The sequence below is a fragment of the Chiloscyllium punctatum genome, chromosome 20, assembly GCF_047496795.1.
Source record: "Chiloscyllium punctatum isolate Juve2018m chromosome 20, sChiPun1.3, whole genome shotgun sequence".
NCBI lineage: Eukaryota > Metazoa > Chordata > Chondrichthyes > Orectolobiformes > Hemiscylliidae > Chiloscyllium > Chiloscyllium punctatum.
The window spans coordinates 6,987,323-7,012,848 of record NC_092758.1 but is presented as its reverse complement, the minus strand read 5'-3'; the positions used below and the strand labels follow the sequence as shown (position 1 = coordinate 7,012,848).

The 25,526-nt window shown below is 41.0% G+C and overlaps 1 protein-coding gene across 1 annotated transcript in view; it reads right to left on the bottom strand.

Annotated features, from left to right (window-relative positions):
* Positions 1-25,526, bottom strand: part of LOC140491842 (protein diaphanous homolog 1-like) — a 342,842-nt gene that overhangs the window by 35,928 nt on the left and 281,388 nt on the right. The window contains exon 26 of the mRNA XM_072590241.1: positions 18,825-18,957. Within this exon, the coding sequence (XP_072446342.1) occupies positions 18,825-18,957 (133 nt within the window). The remainder of the gene's footprint in view (positions 1-18,824; positions 18,958-25,526) is intronic.

Sequence of the window (25,526 nt, the reverse complement as noted above, 5' to 3'; positions counted from 1 at the left end):
TATACTCCTGTGAAGTGATTTGGGGCTTTTTATATTAAAGACAATGATATGCTTTTTAAGTTATTTGAAGAGAACAAAATATTCAAGAAAAATAACTTTCATCTATACCGTGTCTTTAATGATCTCAAGGCACTCTCTCACACACTTTATATTTTTAAATATTATAACTAACCTGTTCAGAGATGTTATTACACATCACTGGAGCAGCTAGTGCAAAGCAACTCCCACAAATTGCAAAGAGGTAGTGACAAACTAACCTGCTTGAACAACATTGGTTGAAAAATAAATATTAATCAGGATGCTGGGGGAGTATTTCTGATACTCTTTGAAGGCAGTCTTGAGAAGTGTTTGGTTCACCAGGACATTTGTATGTGCCTATGTGGGGTTGCGGGGAATCTACATTTACAACTCTACATTTACAATTCATGCTCTTGATGTGCAGTATTTTTGACTTTTGACCATGGTGATCTTTATGTCATGACTGACATTTATTACCTAATCCTCTCAACTAAACTACTTAAACTGAGGTGAAAATATTAGATTTCGACAGTTTCCAGAGTTCGCTCACTGTACTGAGCGCCTCTTCAGTGTATTTAGAGACAGACTTCAGTGCAACCGTCTCCATACCAACAAGTTCCTAGTGGCATCCCATAGATGAAAGACAAATAGAAACGCCAGGATCGTTCAAGAAATCTCATCATATAAATTATGGAAAGGTTTGTGATAATCAAAATGAGCCAAAACATTATTTGAGTAGCAAACCCTGATTTCGAGGTTCCAGTACAATAAAATTGCTTTAGTCCTGAACAATGTTATGTATTTCATTTATTACTGGATAAAGTAAAATTTACATTTAAGCTATTCATGTTCAGTAAAGTCACCACTGTCCCAGAGGACCATAAAGCTGCTCTCTCATTAAAGAGAGATGACTGACGATAGTTTAATCTGAGGGTCACCATGCCTCAAGTGAGGGGAGAGATTGAGAAGGTGGGATCTTCAGCTGGTACAGGAATTGAACACACAATTGTCATTAGTCTGCATTGCAAGCCAGCCGTCCTGTCAACTAAGCTTGACAGCAAACATCAAACCCCAATTTGCCTTGGCCCAGAGCACAGTAGAATTAGAATGTTACTTGTGAGTTACAGGTTTAAGTAAGCATATGTGCAAAAAGAATATTTTCCACCAACTTTCTTTGTTTTGCTGTAGGCAAGCTCAGCTTGGCAACAACTGTGAAAACAGTATGGAATTTGGGACATGTAGGAGCATAGGTATGAATACTGTCCCTTTGTGCCCTTGTGTCTTGTTACCCCATGTTAAATCTTGATGAAATGTAGTGTTTAAGAAAGCAAGAAAATTAATTCTCACTTGAAAGTAAGCTAATTGAACATGAAATCAGCTAAGAACCTTAAGGTAAATTCAGTGTATAATATGATTAGGCAAGGGGGAGGGAGGTGAAAAGAAAGAGGAAGGAGAGGAGGGAGGTGAATGGAGTGGGGTTGAAGAGAGATTGGGAGAGTGGTGGAGGGAGGTGAGGGAAGGCGGGAGGCGAGGGGAAGCGGAGGGAGATGGAGGGGGGGGAAAGGAGAGAGTGGAGGGACATGGGTGAGAGAAGAGGGAGAAGGGGGTGTAGAGAGAGTGAGGAGGAATGTGAGGAGAGAGGGTGGAAAAAACAGGAGCTGAGAAAAGAGAGGAAAAGGTATGAATGAGGGAGCGAAGAAATCAAAGCCAGGGGCAAAGACAAAGTGACAGTACAGATGGAAAGGAAAGAAAACAGAAGTGGAGAGAGTAGAGGTGATCAGAGAAAAGGAATACAGCAAGAAGGAAGAATGGATAGAGAAAAAGGGTTGGGCTCAGGCAAAGAGATAGAGTCAAGAAGGAGAGAGACAGGGTAGATCAAGGTTGGAGAAGTTGATAAGAAAGGCAAGAAGATATTTAATGTTGGAGTACTTTAATGACAGCTTTCTGTTCAGAGGATTCAAACTATGGGATGTTCAGGTTCTGTCAATTAAAAAAAACTTTGGTTGAAGGTGGAAACATAGGAAATATTTGACTATTATCTACATAGTAGAATTAAAGAGTACTCCTATCAACTCACTTTTTAAAAATAAATTTTAAGAATAATATCATGTTGCTTTATCTACGTAACTCAAAATTCAACCTTTAGTGACTTTATCAGCAAAACTGTGGAATTACTGAATCAGACAATACAAGAAAGCTGATTCAACAAAGCTGGATGATGCTGGAGCACAATGATCTAATGACAGTGGCACCATTAATACTAATTTACTCTGCATCGCTAAAACAAATTCATTGCTGGGCCACAACAGCTTCCTTTAAGGCTCTTATGATGAGATCAATTACTATTTAAGTATAAATATTCAATGACAAAATTCACAGGCACATTGCAAAAGATTTTAATGATCTCTGCAACAGTTATTTACAAAGGGTTCTGACTCAGTAGACACAACATAGATCCAATGCGAATACCCAGAATGTGTTGTGAACAGTGCATATGATATGGAGAAACAGTTGCATTCTGAAGCCAGTCACTGTATACTCCGAATATCACATTAAAATGGCTTCCAACACATTCATTGCTAACACTGAAACTTGTGCAAGGTTTTAAAATGTTAGGAGCTCTGTAGTGTTTGCAGTAAAAATCACAAGAATAATTGATTATAGCATCATGTAAATCTGACAGAAAGCACTTACTGCTTCCATCCACTTGAAGAACACCCACAATGTCAATACGTTGCTTGGTGCTGTCTAGACAGTCTGCTGCACCAGTATATATAGAGTATTTGTAGAAATAATCAATTTTATTAAGGCTTTAGATTTGTCATCCTAAAAAGAAAAAAAATTGCTGAACTTCACCTGACCATTTAAAAAAATCTAGTTCAGTCACAATTTTCGCCACAAATGACAGTCGCAATTAACCCTCCTGAATAATGATCCATTTCCTGCTAAAGTTATTAAACTATTGCAGCTGTGATAAGAAAACTGGTGTGGATTGTATGCTTAGGATATTAATAGAATGATGGCTGGCTGACTTTAAATAAATAGCAAGATTCTCCCTGCTCAGAAGAACGCATTGCTGTTCTAAAATGTCCTTTCACCTCCCATGCAGGTGTAAGCAAGGACAGCATGCATCTCTGCAATATGTAGTCTTGAGGGAAGAATCAACCTTGGTTTACTTCCAGAATTCCCTCGTGTACCAAGCTTGATAGGATTTGGTAAGGCATATTAAATATTTAATAACACTGATAAAAAACTAATTGAATCACATTTCAGGGTTCTCTCCAATTGATGTGACAGAGAAGATGCTGCATATAATAAAGATGCCCACATTCACTTAATATTAGATGTAAAATTTCAGTATGAAAGTCTATAATGTAATAGAATGTTACAACAGAGTAACATAAATAATTTAATTAAACTCTTCTTTCTTGTATCTTCTTTCTGTAATGATGCAATTCTCTTTTATAAAACAGAACTCTGCTTCAGTAGCTAAGTTTGGCACAAAATTCCAATGTTTGCCCAATTTGTGTCAAAGATTTTTTTTAACCTGTCCTTCAGTAGAGTGACCATAAGATCAGAACACTATAAAAAATAGGAACAAAAATAGGCCAGCCAGCCCCTTCACCTGCTTCATCATTCAACAGGATCATGGCTGACTTGATATTCCTCACATCTACTTTTCTGTTTTCTCCCCATAACCCTCAATTCCCCTACTGATCAAGAACTATTTGTCTCAGCCTTAAATATACACAACATCTCAGCCCCCACAGCTCTCTGTGGCAAGGAGCTTCAAAGACTCAACTCAGAAGAAATTACTCATCCCAGTCTTAAATTGGTACCCCTTTATTCTGAGATGATGCCCTCTGGTCCTAGGTGCTCCCATGAGGGAAAATATTCTCTCAACATTTATCCTGCCAAGCCCACAAAAACCTAATATACTTCAATGAGATCAATCAGCAGTCATTCTTCTAAATTCCAATTAGTAGAGTCCCAAATGGTTGAACCTTTGCTCATAAGATAATCCCCCAAAACTGAGGATCATTATACCGAAACTTTTCTGAGCTTTCTCAATTTTGTGACAATTTTATATTGGCGTCCTCCTGCTTTAACATTATTGACCAATGGAAGTAACCTCCCTTTGTTTATCTTGTCATGGTATTTCATGATCTTGTCGACATCAATCCATGAACCCAAATATGAAAACTCCACTTCTCAAGATACATTGTACAACCATAACTCCAAACTATTGGTAACAATCCAATAATCTACAAGGCATGTTTATATATCTTTCCTGCAATGACCTGTGCGTGAGACCCCTATTCTGTCCCAAATAAAGTCTTCCACAAGTTCAACGTTACCTTCTTGGTTTTGTATTTGACCTTGTGCACAGAATGGAGGATTCATCTCACTTTGCAACTGCCATAAATTTCTCTCTACCTTGTGTTTGGTATAAACTATATTTACCTTCCTTGTTCCTACACCCAAAATGTATGTTTTCAAACATTGCTAAGTTGTACTGAATCAGTTTCCTGTTCTGTAAGCCTATTTATAATTTCTTGCACAGCCTTAGCCACAACCTGCCATGATATATATTTCAAAGTCATCAGGAAACGTAATTATTGATTCATTCCTCAGTTGCCATTTGTGTTCAAAAAGAATAGAAAGGCTCATTATGAGCCCTGTGAAATACTATTCACACTTCACTGGCTGAATAACTTTTTTTCGCTATTTCACTTTAGGTTCCTTCTTTTTACTCCCAACTTCTCTCGTTGCACTCAATCCCATGTGTCATTTCTTCACCTCTTATGTAGCAACTTATCTAAAATTGTAGACAAAAGCAAAAGATACGCCCATTGTATCTATTTTTAATTTAATAATGAGATGCGGGGATCACTGGCTACTCCAGCATTTATTGCCCATCCCTTGGAGCCATTGGGAAAGTGGTAGTAATAAGTTATTTCCTTGAGCTGCTGCAGGAATTTCCCTGAGGGTGCCCTCCCCAAAACTTTCAGGAATTTTGACCCAATGATACTGAAAACACAGCGATATATTTCCATATCTGCAGCACCGGCATGGTAGGCAGTGTTTTGGTTCCTGGGCCTATTTGCTTCTGACCAGCCATTTCCTCCCTTCTTTCCTTAATCTTTTCCTTTTTTTTCTTCATCATCTTCCTGTAGGTGGTGGTGGCAAAGGTGGCATCGCAGAGGAAGGCAGATGGAGCAAGAGTCTTAGCAAGGCAGCGGCACACTGGTCGGGCAGGGGAGTTTGTTGTAGTAGGCCCACAGCCAGACTCCAGGCATTGACTGTACCCGAGCAGGGACTCCTCGTTGTGATAGACCAGGAGCTGGGGACTCAGTTCTTAGTGATATGGCAGCAGAGCGGAGGCTCCAGACTACAGGGCGAGTGTGGATCTAGCAATGGACCCAGCATCAGCTGCCTTTAAGCAAAGTGGGTCCTGTGACGAAGAGATAACACCCGGAGAGTGGCGATTCCAACATTGCTGTGTCCAGTGCAGGCAGCAGACAGGTTGGTGGAGGGGTGGTGGTGCAGATGTTGTTGGTGAGCTGGAGTTGGTGGAACTGAGATGGTCTCTTACAACTATGTCTTTTTATTCTAAAACTGTTCAAAATGGTGTCAGACTGTGGGAACAAATCACAAACTCAGGATGGTCAGCAGTTGGAGAAAAATGTGCAACTGGTTGTGTTCCCATGCATGTGTCACCCTTGTTTTTCCAGATGGTAGTAGTTGTGGGTTTGGAAGTTGCTGTTGAAGGGGTTTTGGTGAATTTCTCTAGTGCATTTTGTAGATGGTACACGATGCTGCTACTATGCATCAAGGAAGTGAATGTTTGTAAATATGCTTCCAATCAAGTGGGCTCCTTTGTCCTTGATGATGTTAACTTTCTGTTGTTGGAACTGGATTCATCCAGGCAAGTGGAAAGTATTCCATTACACTCCTGATTTGTGCACTATTGATGGTGGACAGATTTAGGTGGAGTCAGGAGGTGAGTTATTCGCTGCAGTAACTGTTCATATGTAAAGTGGGGGTCATCCGTATCACTAGTGTTTGAAGCAAGGTGACACAAACAGTGTGGTTTAACTCCCAGCTGAGATTACTATAAAGGTTCCACCTTCTAAACATCATCCCTCGCCTGAGTCACGGTAACCATCACATTAAACTCATCACTAGTTATCTTCCTCTACTGGGCCCTATTGTCCTCTGGGATGATGGCAACTTTACCTTTAGTTGTATGGCTAGTCCTGTTCAATTCAGTTTCTGTCAAAGGTAACTCCCAGGATGTTAATAGTGAGGGATTCAACGATGGTAATGTCTTTGATTGTCAAGGGGTGATGACTAGATTCTCTTTTCCTGGTTTTCTCTCATTGCCTGGCATTTGCATGATACACATGTTACTTGCTACTGGTCATTGACATCTGGATATTGTCTAGGTCTTCTTGCATTTGGACATGGACTAGTTAAGTCTCTTAGGATTCATGAATGATACCGAACATTGTAATATTCCAACTTCTGACCTTACGATGGAAGGTAATTGGTGAAGCAGTTGAAGATGGAAGGGCCCAAGACATTTAGCTGAAGACCTTATGCAGAAATTACCTTGTAGCTGATATGACTGACCTCCAACAATCACAAACATCTTCCTTTATGCTAGCTATGACTCCAAGCAACAGAGTTCTCCTCTCCCCTCCCCTCCCCACAATTCCATTGGCTCTAGTTTGCCAGTGTTTATTGATGTCATACCTCAGTCAAATACAATGCCCTTGGTGTCAAGGGCAGACACTTTCACTCCACCTTTCTTTCTCTACTATATCTTTAAACAACTCTACACAATTAATCAAAGGCAATTTGCCATTTAGAAAAGACTGTGGATGCTAGAAACCTAAAATAACAGCACAGAAAAATTTGACAACACTCAGCAGTTCTGACAGCATTTGTGAAGCAAGTTAACATTTCAGGCCAGTGATCTTCCGTCAGAACTCTAACTCAGTTAACTCAGTCTCTCTCCCTCCAGATGATACTAGACCCGTGGAATATTGCCAGCAATTTTGTTTTTTTAGTGTTTCCTTTTGTATGTATATTGCTCGGCTGAAATTGGTTACCCGTGGGTTTGGTAAATATTTCCTAGGTTACAGATGATGAGTCATTTACCAGTCTCTCAGTTGCTTTCTGGCTTCGCAGTGTTTTCTCTACCTCCCTTTTTCCTATAGGGGTGTTGCATTTGCTTTTTTTCCCCAGTCTCTGGCATTGTTCATCTTACTGTAGAACTTTGGAAAATTATAATCAACACTTTTGCTATTTCTTTTTTAACCTCAGAAACTCCAGTTAAACCATTAGGTATGATTACGACCTTTTTAACAGTATCCTAATGTAGACTGTACATTTTTGCAACTGGAATCTATAAATACCATGGAATTCATTTGAGATTAAGAAATTCACAACCATTATAGATTTGCTCAAAATAACACTAGTGATAACTCCAACAGGGTAAACTTCAGAAGAAAGATAAAACTGTATGAAAATAAATGACCTTCTGCATTGACTATTGTCTGAGCAAGTAGACACAGGTGCTGTGGTTATTAAGTTGACAGCTGTACAGAACAGCTCACATTCTGACAGTCTGGCTTCAGCAAGTCTTCTAAAAGACACAGGCTTTGTTGCAAAATATTTAATCTACTTAGTTTTTCAATACTTTACAAGCACTGCTAGTTGCGATGATAAAGCAATGACCATGTTTTTAAAAACTGCTTCACTGTCATTCTCCCTTCCTTGTGATCGATTAGTATTTCATCAATAGATATCACACCGACAGCTTTACAGATATATTGTGATGCAATAATACCCCAGCATTGGACAAACAATGCGTGTACTGCATTGTGGACCAGTGCTAATTCATCTTAGTGATTGAAAAACAAACTATACAAGTCTTTTGCTGCTTGCAAAGCAATAAGGGAGACACAGATGCAAGTATAAGATTGATAAATGTAATAATCATATATATTTACATGTATTTGGAAAGGTAAAGACGGATTATAGATAGTCAACTTAGCTCTGTGCATGGGAAGTCGTGTCTTATGAACTTGATTGAGTTTTTTGAAGAAGTAGCAAAGAAGATTGACGAGGGCAGAGCAATAGACATGATCTATATGAACTTCAGTAAGGTGCTTGACAAGGTTCCTCATGGTAGACTGGTTAGCAAGGTTACATCACATGGAATAGAAGGGGAACTAACTACCTGAATACAGAACTGGCCTGAAGGTAGAAGACAGAGGACAGTGGTGAATGGGTGCTTTTCAGACTGAAGATCTATGACCAACAGTGTGTCACAAGGATTGGTGCTGAGTCTACTGCTTTTTGTCATTTATATAAATGATTTGGATGGGAACATAGAAGGTATAGCTAGTAAGTTTGCAGATGACACCAAAATTGGAGGCATAGTGTACTGCGAAAAAGGTTACTTCAGAGTACAACAGAATCGTGATCAAAAGAGTGGCAGATGGAGTTTAGATAAATGTGAGGTGCTGCATTTTGGAAAGGCAATTCAGGGCAGAACTTAAACACTTAATTGTAAGGTCCTGGGGAGAATTGCTGAAATCAACAGACCTTGGAATGCAGGTTGATTGTTCCTTGAAAGTGAAGTCACAGGTAGATAGGATAGCGAAGATAGCATTTGGTATGCTTGCCTTTATTGGTCAGAGCATTGAGTATCAGAATTGGGAGGTAACGTTGTAGCTGTACAGGACATTGGTGGGTCACTATTGGAATACCGTGTGAAATTCTGGTCTCTCTGCTATAGGAAGAATGTTGTGAAACTTGAAAGGGTTCAAAAAAGATTTACAAGGATGTTGCCAGGATCGCATGGTTTGAGCTATAGGGAGAAGCTGAATAGACTGGGGCTATTTTCTCTTGGGCATCAGAAGCTGAGAGGTGACCTTATAGAGGTTTATAGAGGAGCATGGATATAGTAAATAGGAAAGGTCTTTTCCCCAGGATGGGAGAGTCCAAAACTAGAGGGCATAGTTTAAGGTAACAGGGGAAAGATTTAAAAGGGATCTAAGGGGCAACTTTATCCTGCAGAGGTGCATGTATGGAATGAGCTGCCAGAGGAAGTGGTGGAAGCTGGTAGAACTGCACCATTTAAAAGTTATAGGAATAGGAAGGTTTGAGTGTGATATGGACCAAATGCTGGCAAATGGGCCTAGATTAATTTAGGATACTGGTCTGCATGGATGAGTCTGTTTCTGTGCTGTACAACTCTACGACTCTATGAAGATAGGTGGAGGAAGGCTCCAATGTAGCATAAACTGTCCACAATAGGTCAGTTAGGCCAAATGACTAGTTTCTGTGCTGTAAGTTCTTTGTAATACATTTTCACTTCTGAAATGGAATGCAAATCTTTGCATCCATTTGGTACAGAGGAATGAAAAGCATAAGCAAAATGTATTCCAGTCCAGCTGCAAATTAAGACATAGAAGAAAGTGAGGACTGCAGATGCTGGAGTACCAGAGTTGAAAAATGTGGTGCTGGAAAGACACAGCAGGCCAGGCAGCATCCGAGGAGCAGGAGAATCGACATTTCGGGCATAAGCCCTTCTTCAGGAAAGGAGGAGAATCGACGTTTCGGGCATAAGCCCTTCTTCAGGAATTAAGACATATCTCATTGTTCCACCATCCCTTCTTTCATTTAGTATCCAGTTCCTTCCAGTAATTGATTATGCTGTCCACTGCCAATGTCAGCAAGGACACTCAAACTCTCATGTTTACCAAGTTGTGCTATATATAGCCTTCTCACTAGGTCTTAAAGGTGTTACACATTTCAGGAAGGAGAAAAAAAAACGGTGTTCGCACTACTGATGGCAACAGTTGAAATAGATGTCAGTCAACCTTGTCTTCCCAAATGATGGGGAAAGCAGCAATGCAAAGCTAATTGAGACAATTCAGTGATTCCTTTCGTGGGAGCAAGAAGCATCAAATGACTCTGAAGGTTTACTCCACTGAATTGGAAACATAACTGACTTTGTTGTATGAACTTCTATTACAAACAATGGAGGGATTGCTCCAGTATAGGGGAGAACAGCAAGTTAATTAGTAAACAGAGAAAGAAAGACCATAAGATACATGTACAGAATTAGGCTATTCAGCCCAGAAGGTCTGCCCCACCATTTGATCATGACTCAACCCCATTTGCCTGCCTTCTCCCTGTAACTTACTCATCAAGAATCTACCTCTGTCTTAATTGCACTTTGCCTCCATATCTTCTACAGCAATGAGTCCCACAGATTCACTACTCTCTGGCTGAAGAAATTCCCCATCTTATCAGTTCTAAAGGGTCATGCTTTCACATCCTGGTCTGTCCTGGGAATATCATCTCCATGTTCACTCTATCACGACCTCTCAGCTTTCTGCAAACTTTAAACAGATATCCCCCTTATCCATCTAAACTCCTTCGAATATTGACTCAGAGTCCTCAGCTGCTCCTCATATAATACATCCTTCATTCCTGGGATCATTCTTGTAAACTTCCTCTGGACTGCCTCCAAGGCCAGCACATCTTTCCTGAGATACAGGGTAAATACTCCAAATACAGTCTGACCAGAGCCTTATTCAGCCTCAGCAGGACAACTCTGCTCTTATATTCTAGCCCTTTTGAAATGAATGCTAACTTTGCATTTGCCTTCCTAACTACCAACTGAACCAATCTTATGGGATCACAGAATAATCTTATAGGAGGAGTAAAACAGGCAATAGAAGGCTGCTCAGGGACAGCACTTTCACAAGGAAGGTACTTTAAATGATTTTGATGAAAACAAAGTGATAGTAAGTTACGGATAACATGTTAAATTGTGGTCATGTCCTGCACATTAATCTCACACTAATGGAATTTCAGACATGGCATTCAAACGGCCCACATCCATAACATATTGCACATTACACAATATGAAGGAAATGGTACTATACTCAATCAATTATAGTAGACATTTAATCATCTGAATACCCACAGATTCCATTAGCTTAACACAGGATCTTTCTTGTACTCTCAAAACAAGATTCTTTTTGGGAATCTGTCCTTCCTTTTCAAATGCTTTCCCAGCTGCTCTGAATTTTTAAAAAAATCTTCGCTTTTTAATTCTGCTTTGTTGGTGTGACAGATAATCCCAGTGCAAAATCATAAATTGCAGAGAGCGACTGCTGGAGCAGCACTTTGGGAGTTCAATAAATGAAATGATTCTAGAATTTCTACAGTACCATGTTGCAGGATCAACCAGTCAGGAAATTAGAAATGACCTTTTGATAACTTTCAGGGATGAGATGTGGTTAGATTCTCTATTCCCCAGCTGAAGGGCCCTTACAATCACCCAAGTGACTTCCCTCACCAGCAACACCCCCTCCCAGCCCCAACCTTTCCACGGATCAGCAAATTTTGTGCAAAGTAGCCATTTACCTTTGGAACATTTTAGTGTCTGTTACACCTAATCCACAGCATTCAAGATCTCTACTCTCCACCCCTCAGCACCCCCAGTTTCAATCATTCCACCATCAATTGTCTAGGCTCTACACTGAGTCCAATCCTAAATCACTACCTCTCTTCTATCCCTCAGGACAGCCTTTAAAAGTCACTTCTTTGACTAAGCCTTTGGACACGTTCCCTCATATTGCCTTCTGTAGCTCAGCATCAAATGTTTAAGGACACTCTTGTGAAGCATATTGGGATATTTTATTACGGTAAGAATGCTCACTAGTAAAAAGAGCATTTGATGTTGTCATTCCACAATTGGACATCAACAGACCAAAACTCTTTTCAATACCATCAAAACATTTGATAGAAATGTAAGGATGGGATGTTAGTGCTAATTTCATTTTGTTGCCACATTTAGATTACAGTCAATGGAAAATAGGATGAGAAGAATTTCAAGTGTAATGTCAAGAAGTTCATGCATTAATAGAAAGCATGTTTCTTTGTTCAAACAGGAATCTGTGCAGACTCTTAAACTGGGTGAAAGTATTAAAGAAAAAGACAGGAGAGCTACAGCTCTGTTCCTTTCATAATCCAAGTCTGAAGTTGAGGAGGTCAAGATAAATCAATAACTGCTTCAGTAATCTATTCATATCCATAATAAAATTCAAGCCTGCCAAAAAAAAGGTCTGCCAAAAAAAAAATCAATAACTTAAGGCAGACAAATCTCATATAAGCTTTGGTTGGTGTTTAATGGAATTTTTTGTATCCCATAGGAATGGAAGGAGGCCAAACAGCCCCTCAAGCCTATTTTGATAGTCAACGGGATTGTAGCTGGTGACCGTATTCTAACTCCATCCACTCACTGTGGATCTGTGGATGATATTTTCTGAATGGAGAGGTTTCCTGTAATAAAGACCTTCTATTCAAGTGTGAAGAATTTACAATGACCAGATATACTGTTGTTTGCACACATGAACAACTGGAGAAGCTGCTCCTCAGTTGCAGGCAGATGATCGGAAAGATAAGAATTCATAAACTATAACAATCAGAGGATGACATGAACTGAGCAAAGGAAATGCAATAACAACAATATCATAACAGTAAGTGACAAGTGAACTGACACTTCCTAATGAAGGAACATTACTCAGGTGAACAGTCTTCTTACACACTCCAGTGAAGCATTTGCTCTGGTCAGGCTGCTGTCTGCTGCACTCAAACCATGGCGAATTCATCCCTCCAATCACTGCAGTCCTTCTGCTATTTAATGTTCTGTAAAATTCTGTCCCATACCTTTTCACAAACGTTGCTACAAAAGTGCTAGATTTGTAATTAATTGAGCAACCATCGACTGCTTTCTAATGCCCAGAATTTTATACTGTTTGTTAGATCTGCTTTGACAGGGGGTTTATATAAATGCAGCTTAGCTTCCTTCCCATTCTAGTTTTGTTCTAGTTATAAAAGCTGATATTCCATCATACCTGTTTTGTTTTACATATCTACTACAGTTTTTCTTTGCATCTCAAACCCCAAATTCCTTTGGATCTGCACTACTCCTAGTTTTGTTTTGCCACTTAAAAACTACTTTTATTAAAAAAAATTGGATGTGGGTGTCCCTGGCTAACCCAGTATTTATTGCCCAGCCCTAGTTGTCCATGAGGTCAAGGTGTCGAGCTGCCTTCTTGAAATGCTGCAATTCATTTGATATAGATAGACACACAAGGCCATTAGGGATGGAGTTGCAGAATCCTGACTCAGTGACACCGAAGGAATGGGGTTTTATTTCAAAATGAGAATGGTGGGTGGTTTGGAGGGGAATTTGCAGCTGGTGGCTCTCTTATGAATCTGCTGTCCTTATCCTTTTATATTGCTGCTTAATACACTGTCAAAGGAGCCTTTATGACTTCCTGCTCCGCACCTTGTGGATGGTATACATTGCTGCTACTGGATGTAGAACCAATCAAGCAGTTGCTTTGTTCTAGATGGTGTCAAACTTCTCAATTATTATTGGAGCGATACTCATTCAGACATGTGGGGACTACTCTAATGCACTTCTGATTTGTTCCTTGTAGATGATAGGCAGACTTTGGAAAATGAAACAATAGCTCTTTAGCTCATCAAATCTTGGTGGTGTATGATGAAAAATGGTTTATGTTTGTAACCAAAATCACACTCTTCTAGTCATAGATTTTCATCCATATTACTATATATAGTTTTTTTTTAAAAAGAGAGCAGCCTGCAATACGTCACACAATATATCCACTCAGCTCAACAATCAACCTTTTAAACCCTAATTTTATCTAATAGGGCATCAATGTGGAGATTCAGAGAAGTTGTTTTGTTTTCCCACTAGGAGTTACCAGAGGGCATTAGATGCTTATTTCTATAGAAACATGCAGGGCTTTATGGAAAAGGCATGGAAACAGCATTAAATCAAAATGGTCACTCAAAGAGTCCGTACAGATACAATAGATCAAATGACCTGCCCTTCTATACAATACCAATTCTGAGATTCTGAAGGAGTTAATATTTTTGTGAGACTACTTAATGGAGAATTAAAATAGAGCACTGCTTGCTAAGGTTGAAGTCTTAGAATGCCTGCAGGGATAATTAGTGCTCTGAAGGTGCAGGCTGTACAGATGCTGCTTCCCAGAAAGCCTATAGCTATGACTGTCATTTGTCGTGACAGCTGTGCAATTGAAATTATTTTTCTGCATAACAAAATGAGTCTTGCAACTAATTTACAAAATTAAGAAAAAAAATCATTGCAAAATACTACTGCACACAAGGAAAAATTGCAAAAATTCCTTACAGATTAAAAAGTTTTTTTTTATATACACACGAGAAAAATAACAGCAGTCAGGTAGAGAAATACTTGGTCATCTTCCTCACTCAACAAAAGTTATCTTCTTAAATAAAAGGGATAACCTTTGGACTTAAAAGACTTTTGGCTTCAGATGATAGACCATCTTTCAATAACACTTGCACCTTTGGCCAAAGGGCAACATTAAGTTCTACTGACGTGAAGTTTTCTTTTATGTCTAAATCTTTTATTAGTTAGAATTAGTTAACTTTGAGAATTCTTGAATCACATTTGAAACAGCAAAAGTTTGAATGGTTGTATTCTGCTTTCACCTAAATGTTTGCATTGCTTTTCAACACTGAGCCACACGGATGATGCTGGATTTGGAAAACATGTGATTGCTGTCCCACAGTGTCTTTTTTAAACGGCTCGAGAGCCAAAGGAAATTTGTGAAATGAAACTCTTGAGCTGTTGTAGGTACATTATTCATTGTTAAGTTATCTCCTAACTGCTATGTTTCAGGAAATACTTGTCAGAACATGGTAATATTCACTTATCACGTGGTTTAAGGCAAAGGACTACTACCACTTTCTCAGAGCAACAATGAATGAGTAATAAGTTCTGGTCAGCACAGAAGTAGAACTAGTTTGAGCTCATTTTTGGTCAACTGATTGCAACCAAGAGTACAATCGGATCTGGTATCCCCAGGTGAAGACAAACATTTTGCTATGTTAAAGGGATGAGGTCATAGATATAGTCAGAGTTTGAACCTATGGCCAATTACTCAGCAACGTCAGTGGGAAAATGGTGGTGGTGTAATGGCAGTGGGGAAGGTAACAAATGCTGACCTGGCCAGTGACTCTCCCATCCCACGGAGGGGTAGGACAAAACACACAATAAAGGATTAGAAGGATTAGAAGGATATGTTGATAGAGCTACAAAGAGGAATGCATGGGTCACTCGCACCAAAATGGCTCTATTGGACTGAATGCCTGCTTCCATGCAGTAAAGCACCACTTAATTTCTCGAAAAGTGGAAAACAGTATTTGGAAGGTGAAAAGTTAAATTTACCGTTGATGTCACCTGCAGTAAGGTTCACACAAGTTTTTCGAGCAGCAACAAGATGTCTACTTATTAATTAAAATCCTGAGTTCTGAAAGGATTTTGTAGCTGAAACTCTACATTCACATTACATCTCATGGTACAAGTTGTATCAATTATGAGACAAAATATTCCTTGGATCTGGCAGATCAGTGAATGTGAGAAAGGCCATTTCTGTCATATATTTCTTAAAAATCCTGTTTATTCAGATTTAACAGTAATGGACAAATAGAGAACAAAAATTGTATCTGCTCTTGCCCAGTGAATACACACTATAATTGGAATAGTCCTTAAGGAGTTAAATACAAGCCTGGCAGAATATTCCAAAATGAATAATAGATATTCTAAATTGCTCAGGAATTTCAAAGAAATCTAAGCATTAATTTTATTATTTAGAAGTAATGATATGAACACAACAGTTTACTCCTCTTTTATTTGCAAGGGCTACTCAGTAATATATAAACCAATCGCCCATTTTCTTTTTACTGTTGCATCCCTCCGAAAACCACGGCAGAGTCCATGGTGCAGCTCGGGAAGGAAGGTGGGGTCTGGGGGACATCTTGTGAACCTTTGTAACATCTTAACCTCATTATTTCCGGCATTCTGGATGTGCATTTCTGCATTAGACTCATTTTAAATATTCCTAACTTATTCTGCATCACCTACATCAAATCATTTCAGTGGAAAACTGTTTTCTCTATGTTCATCATTACTGACTGCACCTACTGTATATTAAGAATGCATTTCAATTGTCGATATGTAAAACTACCAGGATTGGCATTATGCGGTAGTCTTGCATCTGCAATATTAAATTGCACACGACACACAAGGGCTTAAAAAAACACATCGCAGTATTATAACGCAATAGCATGTTACAACACAATGAAATATCTTACACGGGAGTGGCAAGAAGATGGAATAAAATCTATGTTGGGGGTGGGGTCGGAAAGAAGTTTGTTTATAGAAGCAGGCCACCTTCTGGTGGAAAAAAAAGCTGCCGTAGGAAATACTGACAGACACAGCAATCACCTAACCTAATCTGCTGAAAATCTTATTGTGTGCTATAGGAAAACAGAATTAAAAAAGATAACCACATTTCCGCAGTCCGAGAGCCAAAAAGACAAATCTGTTGATCTACAAATTTAAACCACGTTCCGCGGAGAATTTGTTTGCTGTTAAATTATATCATTCCAAGGACCTAAACATCACTTCGCCCGTTGCTACATTGAATTAAAGAAAATCTCCCTCAGCAGTACCACAACTCAATTGTACACACTGGTGCTGCCACCCTGAGGAACGAACTAACAACACACAAATTTGAGAAGTATAACCAGCATTTCATCGAATTGCTAAATTATATTCCAAAAAAATTTAGAAAATTACAGGATTCGTTGTTTTGCAGCTCTAGAGCCGAGCTTCACCAAATTACTTTTAAAAATTGTGGTTTTACATGGAGGGCAGATAATCAAAAATCCAGCAAACACTATTTTTTACCTCTGTTTTGGGATGTAGCATTTAAAAAAAATTGATTTAAAAAAAAGAAAAAGATTTTTCATTGCACCTATTTATTTAATTTTGGTGGAATGATCTGTGTAGCCTTGTCAGCATAGTAAATTGCCGCAGTCTCTTTGTCTTTCCCTGACCTCACCTCTTACTCCACCCTCTCTTCCAAGGTGTTTTTTTTTCGCTGACGCGGACTGGATTTACACTTTATCGACAGCTTTAACTGTAACTTGCGTCAGATATTTAGCACTCAGCAGCACAATCTGTGCAATGGTGATAATCACAGCATGCTTAATCTTACTGCTTTCCTGTGTCAGCTTCACAGTCGAATGAAAAAGAAATGCCAAATTAAACACAGTGTGAGACACCAAGAGCAGCCACCCACCCTCTGCCTTCAATCTGCATCCCAAAAAGAACGTGCTAAATACAGCAAATTGACAAAGAGATACAGATAAAGGCTGTGTCCTCAAAATTCTTGGTCGGATGTCTCCTGCATTGTTTCTCTGCACATGCAGACGAAGGAATTTGTACTGTCGAGCTGGACAGGGGGAATTGAGGGGGTGGAAAGATGGGAATGAGAATTTTATTTGCTCTGATCTGCAGCTGGTACTATCAATGAACACTCCCAGTTCAAGGTCGGTATCAGTACAGTATTGTACAGTACATCCCTTTCATTCCTTTACCCCAGTGTTAACACACCGCCATCTGGTGTTACAAATCGCCATTTTCATTTCTAACAGTCGACAATCTTTATTAATTCAAGTAGCAAATTGAGCCCAAATGATTTCTTGCTAAATAACACCCGTTTATTGATACTGAAACAGCATCTATAATGACGGTTTTCAAAAGCACTGGAGTCCTATGCCTCTATAGCTCTAGACACTGACATAAGACTAATAGGCTATTTGGCCAATCAGGTCTGCTCTGCTATTCAATCACAGGTGATAAGTTTTTCAACCCAATTTTCCTGTTTTCTCCCCGTAACCTTTCATCCCCTTGGCAATCAATAAGTTACCCATCTCTGCACTAAATGTATTCAATAAGCTGGCCTCCACAGACCTCTGTGGCAATGAGTTCCACAGATCCACCACTCTGGCTAAAGAAGTTTCTCCTTATCTTCATTCTAAAGGGTCTTCCCTTAACTCTGAGGCTGTGCCCTCGGGTGTTAGTTTCTCTTCCCAATGGAAACATCATCCCAACGTCCACTCTGTCCAGGCTGTTCAGTATTCTGTAAGCTTCAATTAGATCCCCCTCATGTGTCATAACATCTCTGAACTGGTTGTTACCCAGTCAATTTCTCACCCGATTATGCTCAATTAACGTATAATCTTCAGCTGGTCCCTTGTTCCATTTTACATAATAACAGACTGGGCTATTTCCATTTGCTCTTAACAATCCTCCCTCATTCTATACTCTGTAAACTTCAACTGATTCAAATGTCTAACGTATAAGAAATACCATACACCAATTACCCTTGCTCACTGACCCATACTGTGTTGAGTCAAAAAATTCTTATTTTATTATTCTAATCCTCTTTCTTCAAATCTCTCCATGGTCTAATTTTTCCCATCTCCAATTTCCTTCTGTCCAGCACCCTCCAGATGCCCATGTTGCTTTAATTCAGATGTCATGCATCCCCAATTTTAATTACTCAGCCACTAATGACACCTTCAGTTGTCCAAAGCCTTGGCACTGGAAATCTTTCCTAAATCTTCCTCTGTTTTAAGATGCTTCTTAAAGGTTATCTCTAATAGCTCAGGGGGCTTGCTATTTGATAACACTCATATGAAGCATCCAGAACATTTTACAAAATTAAAAGGTGTTAGACAAATGGAAGCCTTTCTTGATGTCGATTTCATGGCAAACTGCATAGAAATAAAATGTGACTAACAAAAATCTGTAAGGAAGAAAAAACACATAAATGTCTCACCCGCATTCATGTCAAATGCTGCATTCTTCTTCTGTTTTTCTAGTCGCTCTTTCTCTGCCTTCTCTTTGGCAAGTTTGGCTCTTTTGATTTTTTCTTCAGCTTCTTTCCTTTTCTTGTTCTCCATTACAGATTGCTGAGAGATAAAAAAAATACTTAAAGAGAGAAGGAATTGTACTTCATTATGCCTTTCACGGTCTCGGGGCATTTCACAATGCTTTATAACAAATGAAATACTTCTGGGATGCAGTCACACTGTAATAGGGGGTGGGGGGGGGGGGGGGGGCAGTCAGTCAGCGCAGTTGGCTGTTTGGCTTGTTTGCAATTCAGAAGTATGGTTTGATTTTTGTAAAGTCTAAGGTCCCCGCAAAGGCCCTGCCCTCCATATGAGGCATCAGCCCCCGTTAAATTTATTCTCTCTCATGAGGGAACAACACATGGTCTGCTGGGACTATGGTGACTTTCACTTCACAATTGTAAGAGAAGGAAGAGCTGCAGTCATTTTGTGCACAGTAAGATCTTGTAAACAGTAATATAAATGACCAGATAAACAGTTTTCGTAATAGGCATCATGAAAAATACTGCCCAGGATCATAAAATCTGTTATATCCATCCAAGACAGTAGATACAGCCACAGATAAATGTTTGAACTGAAAAACTGCACCCCCAACAGTTCAGCACTCTTTCAGCATTCAAGGTTTGTGTAATGATTTGTAGCTCAGGTGCAGTTGTCGTAGTTGTGGGTATGTTCGCCGAGTTGGGAAGTTGATTTGTAGATGTTTCATCCCCTATCTAGGTGACACCTTCAGTGCTTTGGAGCCTCATTAGAAGTGCTGCTGTGCTGTCTCTTCTGGAATTTATTTGGTTCTGTTCCTGCTGTTGCTGGTTGCCAGCTCTAGTTGTTCATTGTAGTGGTCGGTATATTGGGTGGGTCTAGGTCTATGTGCTTGTTGATGGAGTCCATGGATGAGTGTCATAAGACCATAAGACAGAGGAGTGGAAGTAAGGCCATTCAGCCCATCGAGTCCACTCCGCCATTTAATCATGGCTGATGGGCATTTCAACTCCACTTACCCGCATTCTCCCTGAAGCCCTTAATTCCTTGTGACATCAAGAATTTATCAATCTCTGCCTTGAAGACATTTAGCATCCCAGCCTCCACTACACTCTGCGGCAATGAAATCCACAGGCCCACCACTCTCTGGCTCAAGAAATGTCTCCGCATTTCTGTTCTGAATTGACCCCCTCTAATTCTAAGGCTGTGCCCACGGGTCCTAGTCTCCTCACCTAACCGAAACCATTTCTTAGCGTCCACCCTTTCCAAGCCATGTATTATCTTGTAAGCTACTATTAGATCTCCCCTTAACCTTCTAAACTCCAATGAGTACAATCCCAGGATCCTCAGCTGTTCCTCGTAGGTTAGACCTACCATTCCAGGGATCAACCGTATGAATCTCCGCTGGACACGCTCCAGTGCCAGTATGTCCCTCCTGAGGTGTGGGGCCCAAAACTGGACACAGTACTCCAAATGGGGCCTAACCAGAGCTTTATAAAGTCTCAGTAGCTCATGCTTCTAGAAATTGGGAATACGGGATGGCATTTTTGCAAGAGTTAGGGTGGGAAGAGGTGTAATCCAGGTAGCTATGGGAGTCGGTGGGTTTGTAAAAAATGTCATTGTCAAGTCGGTCGGTTGATGAAGTCAACTTCACCAACACATTCCACCCTGACCTTAAATTTACCTGGACCTCTCCATCTCCATTAGTGACGACCGACTTGACACTGACATTTTTTACAAACCCACCGACTCCCACAGCTACCTGGATTACACCTCTTCCCACCCTATCTCTTGCAAAAATGCCATCCCTTATTCCCAATTTCTCCGCCTCCGCCGTATCTGCTCCCAGGAGGACCAGTTCCACCATAGAACACACCAGATGGCCTCCTTCTTTAGAGACCGCAATTTCCCTTCCCACGTGGTTAAAGATGCCCTCCAATGCATCTCGTCCACATCCCGCACCTCCGCCCTCAGACCCCACCCCTCCAACCGTATCAAGGATAGAACGCCCCTGGTGCTCACCTTCCACCCTACAAACCTTCGCATCAACCAAATCATCCGCCGACATTTCCGCCACCTCCAAAAAGACCCCACCATCAGGGATATATTTCCCTCCCCACCCCTTTCCGCCTTCCGCAAAGACCGTTCCCTCCATGACTACCTGGTCAGGTCCACACCCCCCGACGACCCACCCTCCCATTCTGGCACTTTCCCCTGCCACCACAGGAACTGTAAAACCTGTGCCCACACCACCTCCCTCACCTCTATCCAAGGCCCTAAAGGAGCCTTCCACATCCATCAAAGTTTCACCTGCACATCCACTAATATCATTTATTGTATCCGTTGCTCCCGATGTAGTCTCCTCTACATTGGGGAGACTGGGCGCCTCCTAGCAGAGTGCATTAGGGAACATCTCCGAGACACCCGCACCAATCAACCAAACCGCCCCGTGGCCCAACATTTCAACTCCCCCTCCCACTCTGCTGAGGACATGGAGGTCCTGGGCCTCCTTCACCGCCGCTCCCTCACCAGACGCCTGGAGGAAGAACGCCTCATCTTCCGCCTCGGAACACTTCAACCCCAGGGCATCAATGTGGACTTCAACAGCTTCCTCATTTCCCCTTCCCCCACCTCATTCTAGTTTCAAACTTCCAGCTCAGTAACTGTCTCCTTGACTTGTCCGGACTTGTCCGACCTGCCTATCTTCTTTTCCACCTATCCACTCCACCCTCTCCTCCTTGACCTATCACCCATTGTACTCTATGCTACTTTCTCCCCACCCCCACCCTCCTCTAGCTTATCTCTCCACGCTTCAGGCTCACTACCTTTATTCCTGATGAAGGGCTTTTGCCCGAAACGTCGATTTCGCTGCTCGTTGGATGCTGCCTGAACTGCTGTGCTCTTCCAGCACCACTAATCCAGTATTTGGTTTTCAGCATCTGCAGTCATTGCTTTAACCAAGGAATCAAATACTACCACTCTGTGTCGGATACAGACCACCAATCAACAATCCACAAGGGAAACAGTTAGAGAAAACAGACTTAGGATGATGTAGGTTATGATTACAGACGCAGACAACCGACTACACAGGTACAGATAAAAAAACTGTGTGCCAAAAGTCATTAATTTCAAAAACCACCAATTGGAAGTGCACTGTGACAGATCATCACCATAGGACAGAATAGAACCATGTACAGAAAGAGAACAGCTTGACAAGACCAAATTACTAAGCTATCCAACAGCGAGAAGATAACACGATAGAAACCTGGATAAGAAACCTCTCCAACAGATAGCTTACAGACATAGAAAAAGCTGTATTAGCCAAGGGACTCAACCACAACCACAGGGATGCAAAAACAATAGACTTCCTAGCTGCAGTAGAGCGCATGCTCAGAACTAACAGACTAACTGAAGAGACACAATAAACCAGTCAGACAAACCAAGGTACCCTTCCTAAGAAAAGACAAATGAACAACCTCAAATGAGAGAGAGAGAGAAGCCCTAAAAACCCTCAAAAATGACCAGAACATAATCAGTACCAGCAGGCAAGGACAGAATGATGGTTATCATGGACAAGATGCAATATTTTCAGAAAGCAGACACTGACACCTACCTACAGAAGGAGTGTGACTCCACGCCACGATTAACCAATAGAATAAACCACACACTACAGAACCTACAAAAGATGAAACCAGAAAGCAACAGCCCCCCAAGATTTTCTGGATTACCCAAAGTACACAAACCAGACTTACCACTTAGACCTACTCTGGTACTTCCTCGAACTCCATTACATAAACTGGCAAAAGAACTTCAACAAAAACTAATACATCTTATCAGCGGATCCAAACACTCCATACAATCATCACAGGAAATCTTAAACAACATCAAAAACATAAACATAGACAAGGGCGAAGCAATGGTCTCATTTGGTGTAATAGCACTGTTCACTTCAACTGACAAAACTCTAGCCAAAGAGACAATAGCCAACCTTCTGGACAGACAGAACAGGCAACACGACGGGGAACAAATCAACAAGGACTGTATGCTCAAACTACTAGACCTGTGCTTGATGACACACTTCACATTCAACCACCAAATATGTGAACAGATCAATGGGACACCTACGGGCTCACCCATTTCTGGACTCATAGCAGAAGCAGTGATGCAAAAGACTGAAAAAAAAAACAGCTCGCCCACAAATAAAACCAAAACTCTTAATCAGGTATGTGGACAACACTTTTGTTATCATTGAAATTGAAAACACACATTGGATCATGAACACAAGAATCAGATTTATGAGAGTGGAGGAAACCAACAAACAACTCCCATTCCTGGAGGTAATGGTAGAAAGAACACTGAACGCACCACACAAAAGTGTACAGGAAAGCCACACACACAGAGCAGGTCCTGAGCTACAAGGGTTACAGCGCGTTGCAGCACTCCTGACCTACAAAGGGAAGAAGAACAACACCTCTACAGAATATTCGCCAAGAATGGATATCCCCACAACTTCATCTGCAGGCGACGAGGACATGCCCATAACCTAACTCAGCAGTCACACTACCTGAAAGAAAAGATGTTGCGGAACTGACAGCCAGACTTCTCCAACCACTGGGATTCATGACAGCCCATAAACCGACAGCCACCCTCAGACACCAACTCACCAGGAAAAAAGACCTATACCCATTATGTGCAAGACAAGTGTAATTTACAAGATTCCACGCAAAGACAAAACACTATATAGGTCAAAACAGGAGACAACTAGCAATCCGCATCCACGAACACCAACTAGCCCCAAAATGCCACGACCAGCTGTCCCTAGTAGCCACACACACAGGTGACAACGACTACAAATTGGACTGGGAGAACAGAACAATCATAGGACAAGCAAAACAGAAGACAGCCAGAGAATTTTTAAAAGTTTGGCACTCATCCACAGACTCCATCAACAAGCACATTGACCTGGACCCAGTACACCGGCCACTACAATGAACAACTAGAACCGGCAACCAGAAACAGCAGGAACGGAACCAAACAAATTCCAGAAGAGACAGTACAGCAGCGCTTCACAGTAGGCTCCAAAGCACTGAAGATGACATCTAGACAGGCGATGAAACATTTGCAAATCAACTTCCCAGCTCGGCGAATATACCTACAACTATGACTCTTTCAGCATGGCACTTTATTGGCAGCTAGACGTTGTACACAAATCCGAATAGTACTTGAACTTACAACATCCTAATTCAAAGACAGTCATACTAACACTGTGACCATGTCAAATGGACCACAAAACGTCATGTTTAAATATCAGTAAATAAGTTTATTAAATCAAACTTTTGAGTGGTCAGTAGTTAAGGACATAATCGTATAATAACAGTTGCAGGGTTTACTGCACTTTATATTTCATAAATTTCAAATCTTAAGAGCTCCCCTGAATGAATTAGTGCATAAACATATTGCATGGTATGCAACAGAGGATCTTCAGTTTTATTTTTGGTTTGTAGTAAATTAGCTGATCTCAGCCAGGTGACAGCTGGGATGCTCCAGCTCGAGAATATTAGAGGTCTCATTCCACATCATGATCCAATACTACACAGTACTGACAGAGTGTCTGAAGCACCACAGTGAAGTTCTCTGCATTTCAAAAGACCCAACAAAAAAACACTAACAAGGGGCTATCTAGTCTGTCCTGGACAGGGTTCAGAAAAGATTTACCAGGATGTTGCCAAGCATTGAAGGTTCGGATTACAAATAAAGACTGGACAGACTGGGACTTTTTCCATTGAAGCTTAGGAAGTGGAGGACATATTATAGAAGTAATTAACATCATGAAGGATATAGACAGGATTAATGGTAAGTGTGTTTTCCATAGAATGGGGGATTTCAAGATTTCAAAGGATACATCTTTAAGGTGAGAGGAAAGAAAAAAAAAGGCACGATCGGCAAACTCTTTACACAGAGGGTGGTTCACATGTGGAATGAACTTCCTGAGCAAGAGGTGGATGTGAGTACCAATTACAACATTTAAAACACCCTTGGATAAGTTCATGAATAGGAAAGGTTTGGAGGGATATGGGCCAGGAGCAGGCAGGTGGGACTAGTTTAGTTTGGGATTATGCTTGGCATGGACTGGCTGGACTGAAGGGTCTGGTTCCATGCTGTACGACTCTATGACTGAATATAAAACACTGCACCAAGAAAGGGGAAAAAGGTGAATGAGTAAACAAGAGGTCCAAGCTAATTCCGAGGAGATCAACTAGGAGAAAGTGAGGACTACAGATGCTGGAGACCAGAATTGAAAAGTGTGGTGGTGGAAAAGCGCAGCAGGACAGGCAGCATCCGAGGAGCAGGAGAAACAACGTTTCGGGCATAAGCCCTTCTTCAGGAATGAGGCTGATGAGCCGAGTGGGCTGAGATAAAAGGTGGGGGGGGGCACTGGGAATATGATAGGTGGAAGGAGGTGAGGGTGAGGGTGATAGGCCGGAGAGGGGGTGGGGGCGGAGAGGTTGGGAAAAAGATTGCAGGTCAAGAGGTGGTGCTGAATCTGGGGGTTGGGACTGAGATAAGGTGGGGGAGGGGAAAATGAGGAAGCTGGAGAAATCTGCTTTCATCCCATGTGGTTGGAGAGTTCTTAGGCGGAAGATGAGGCG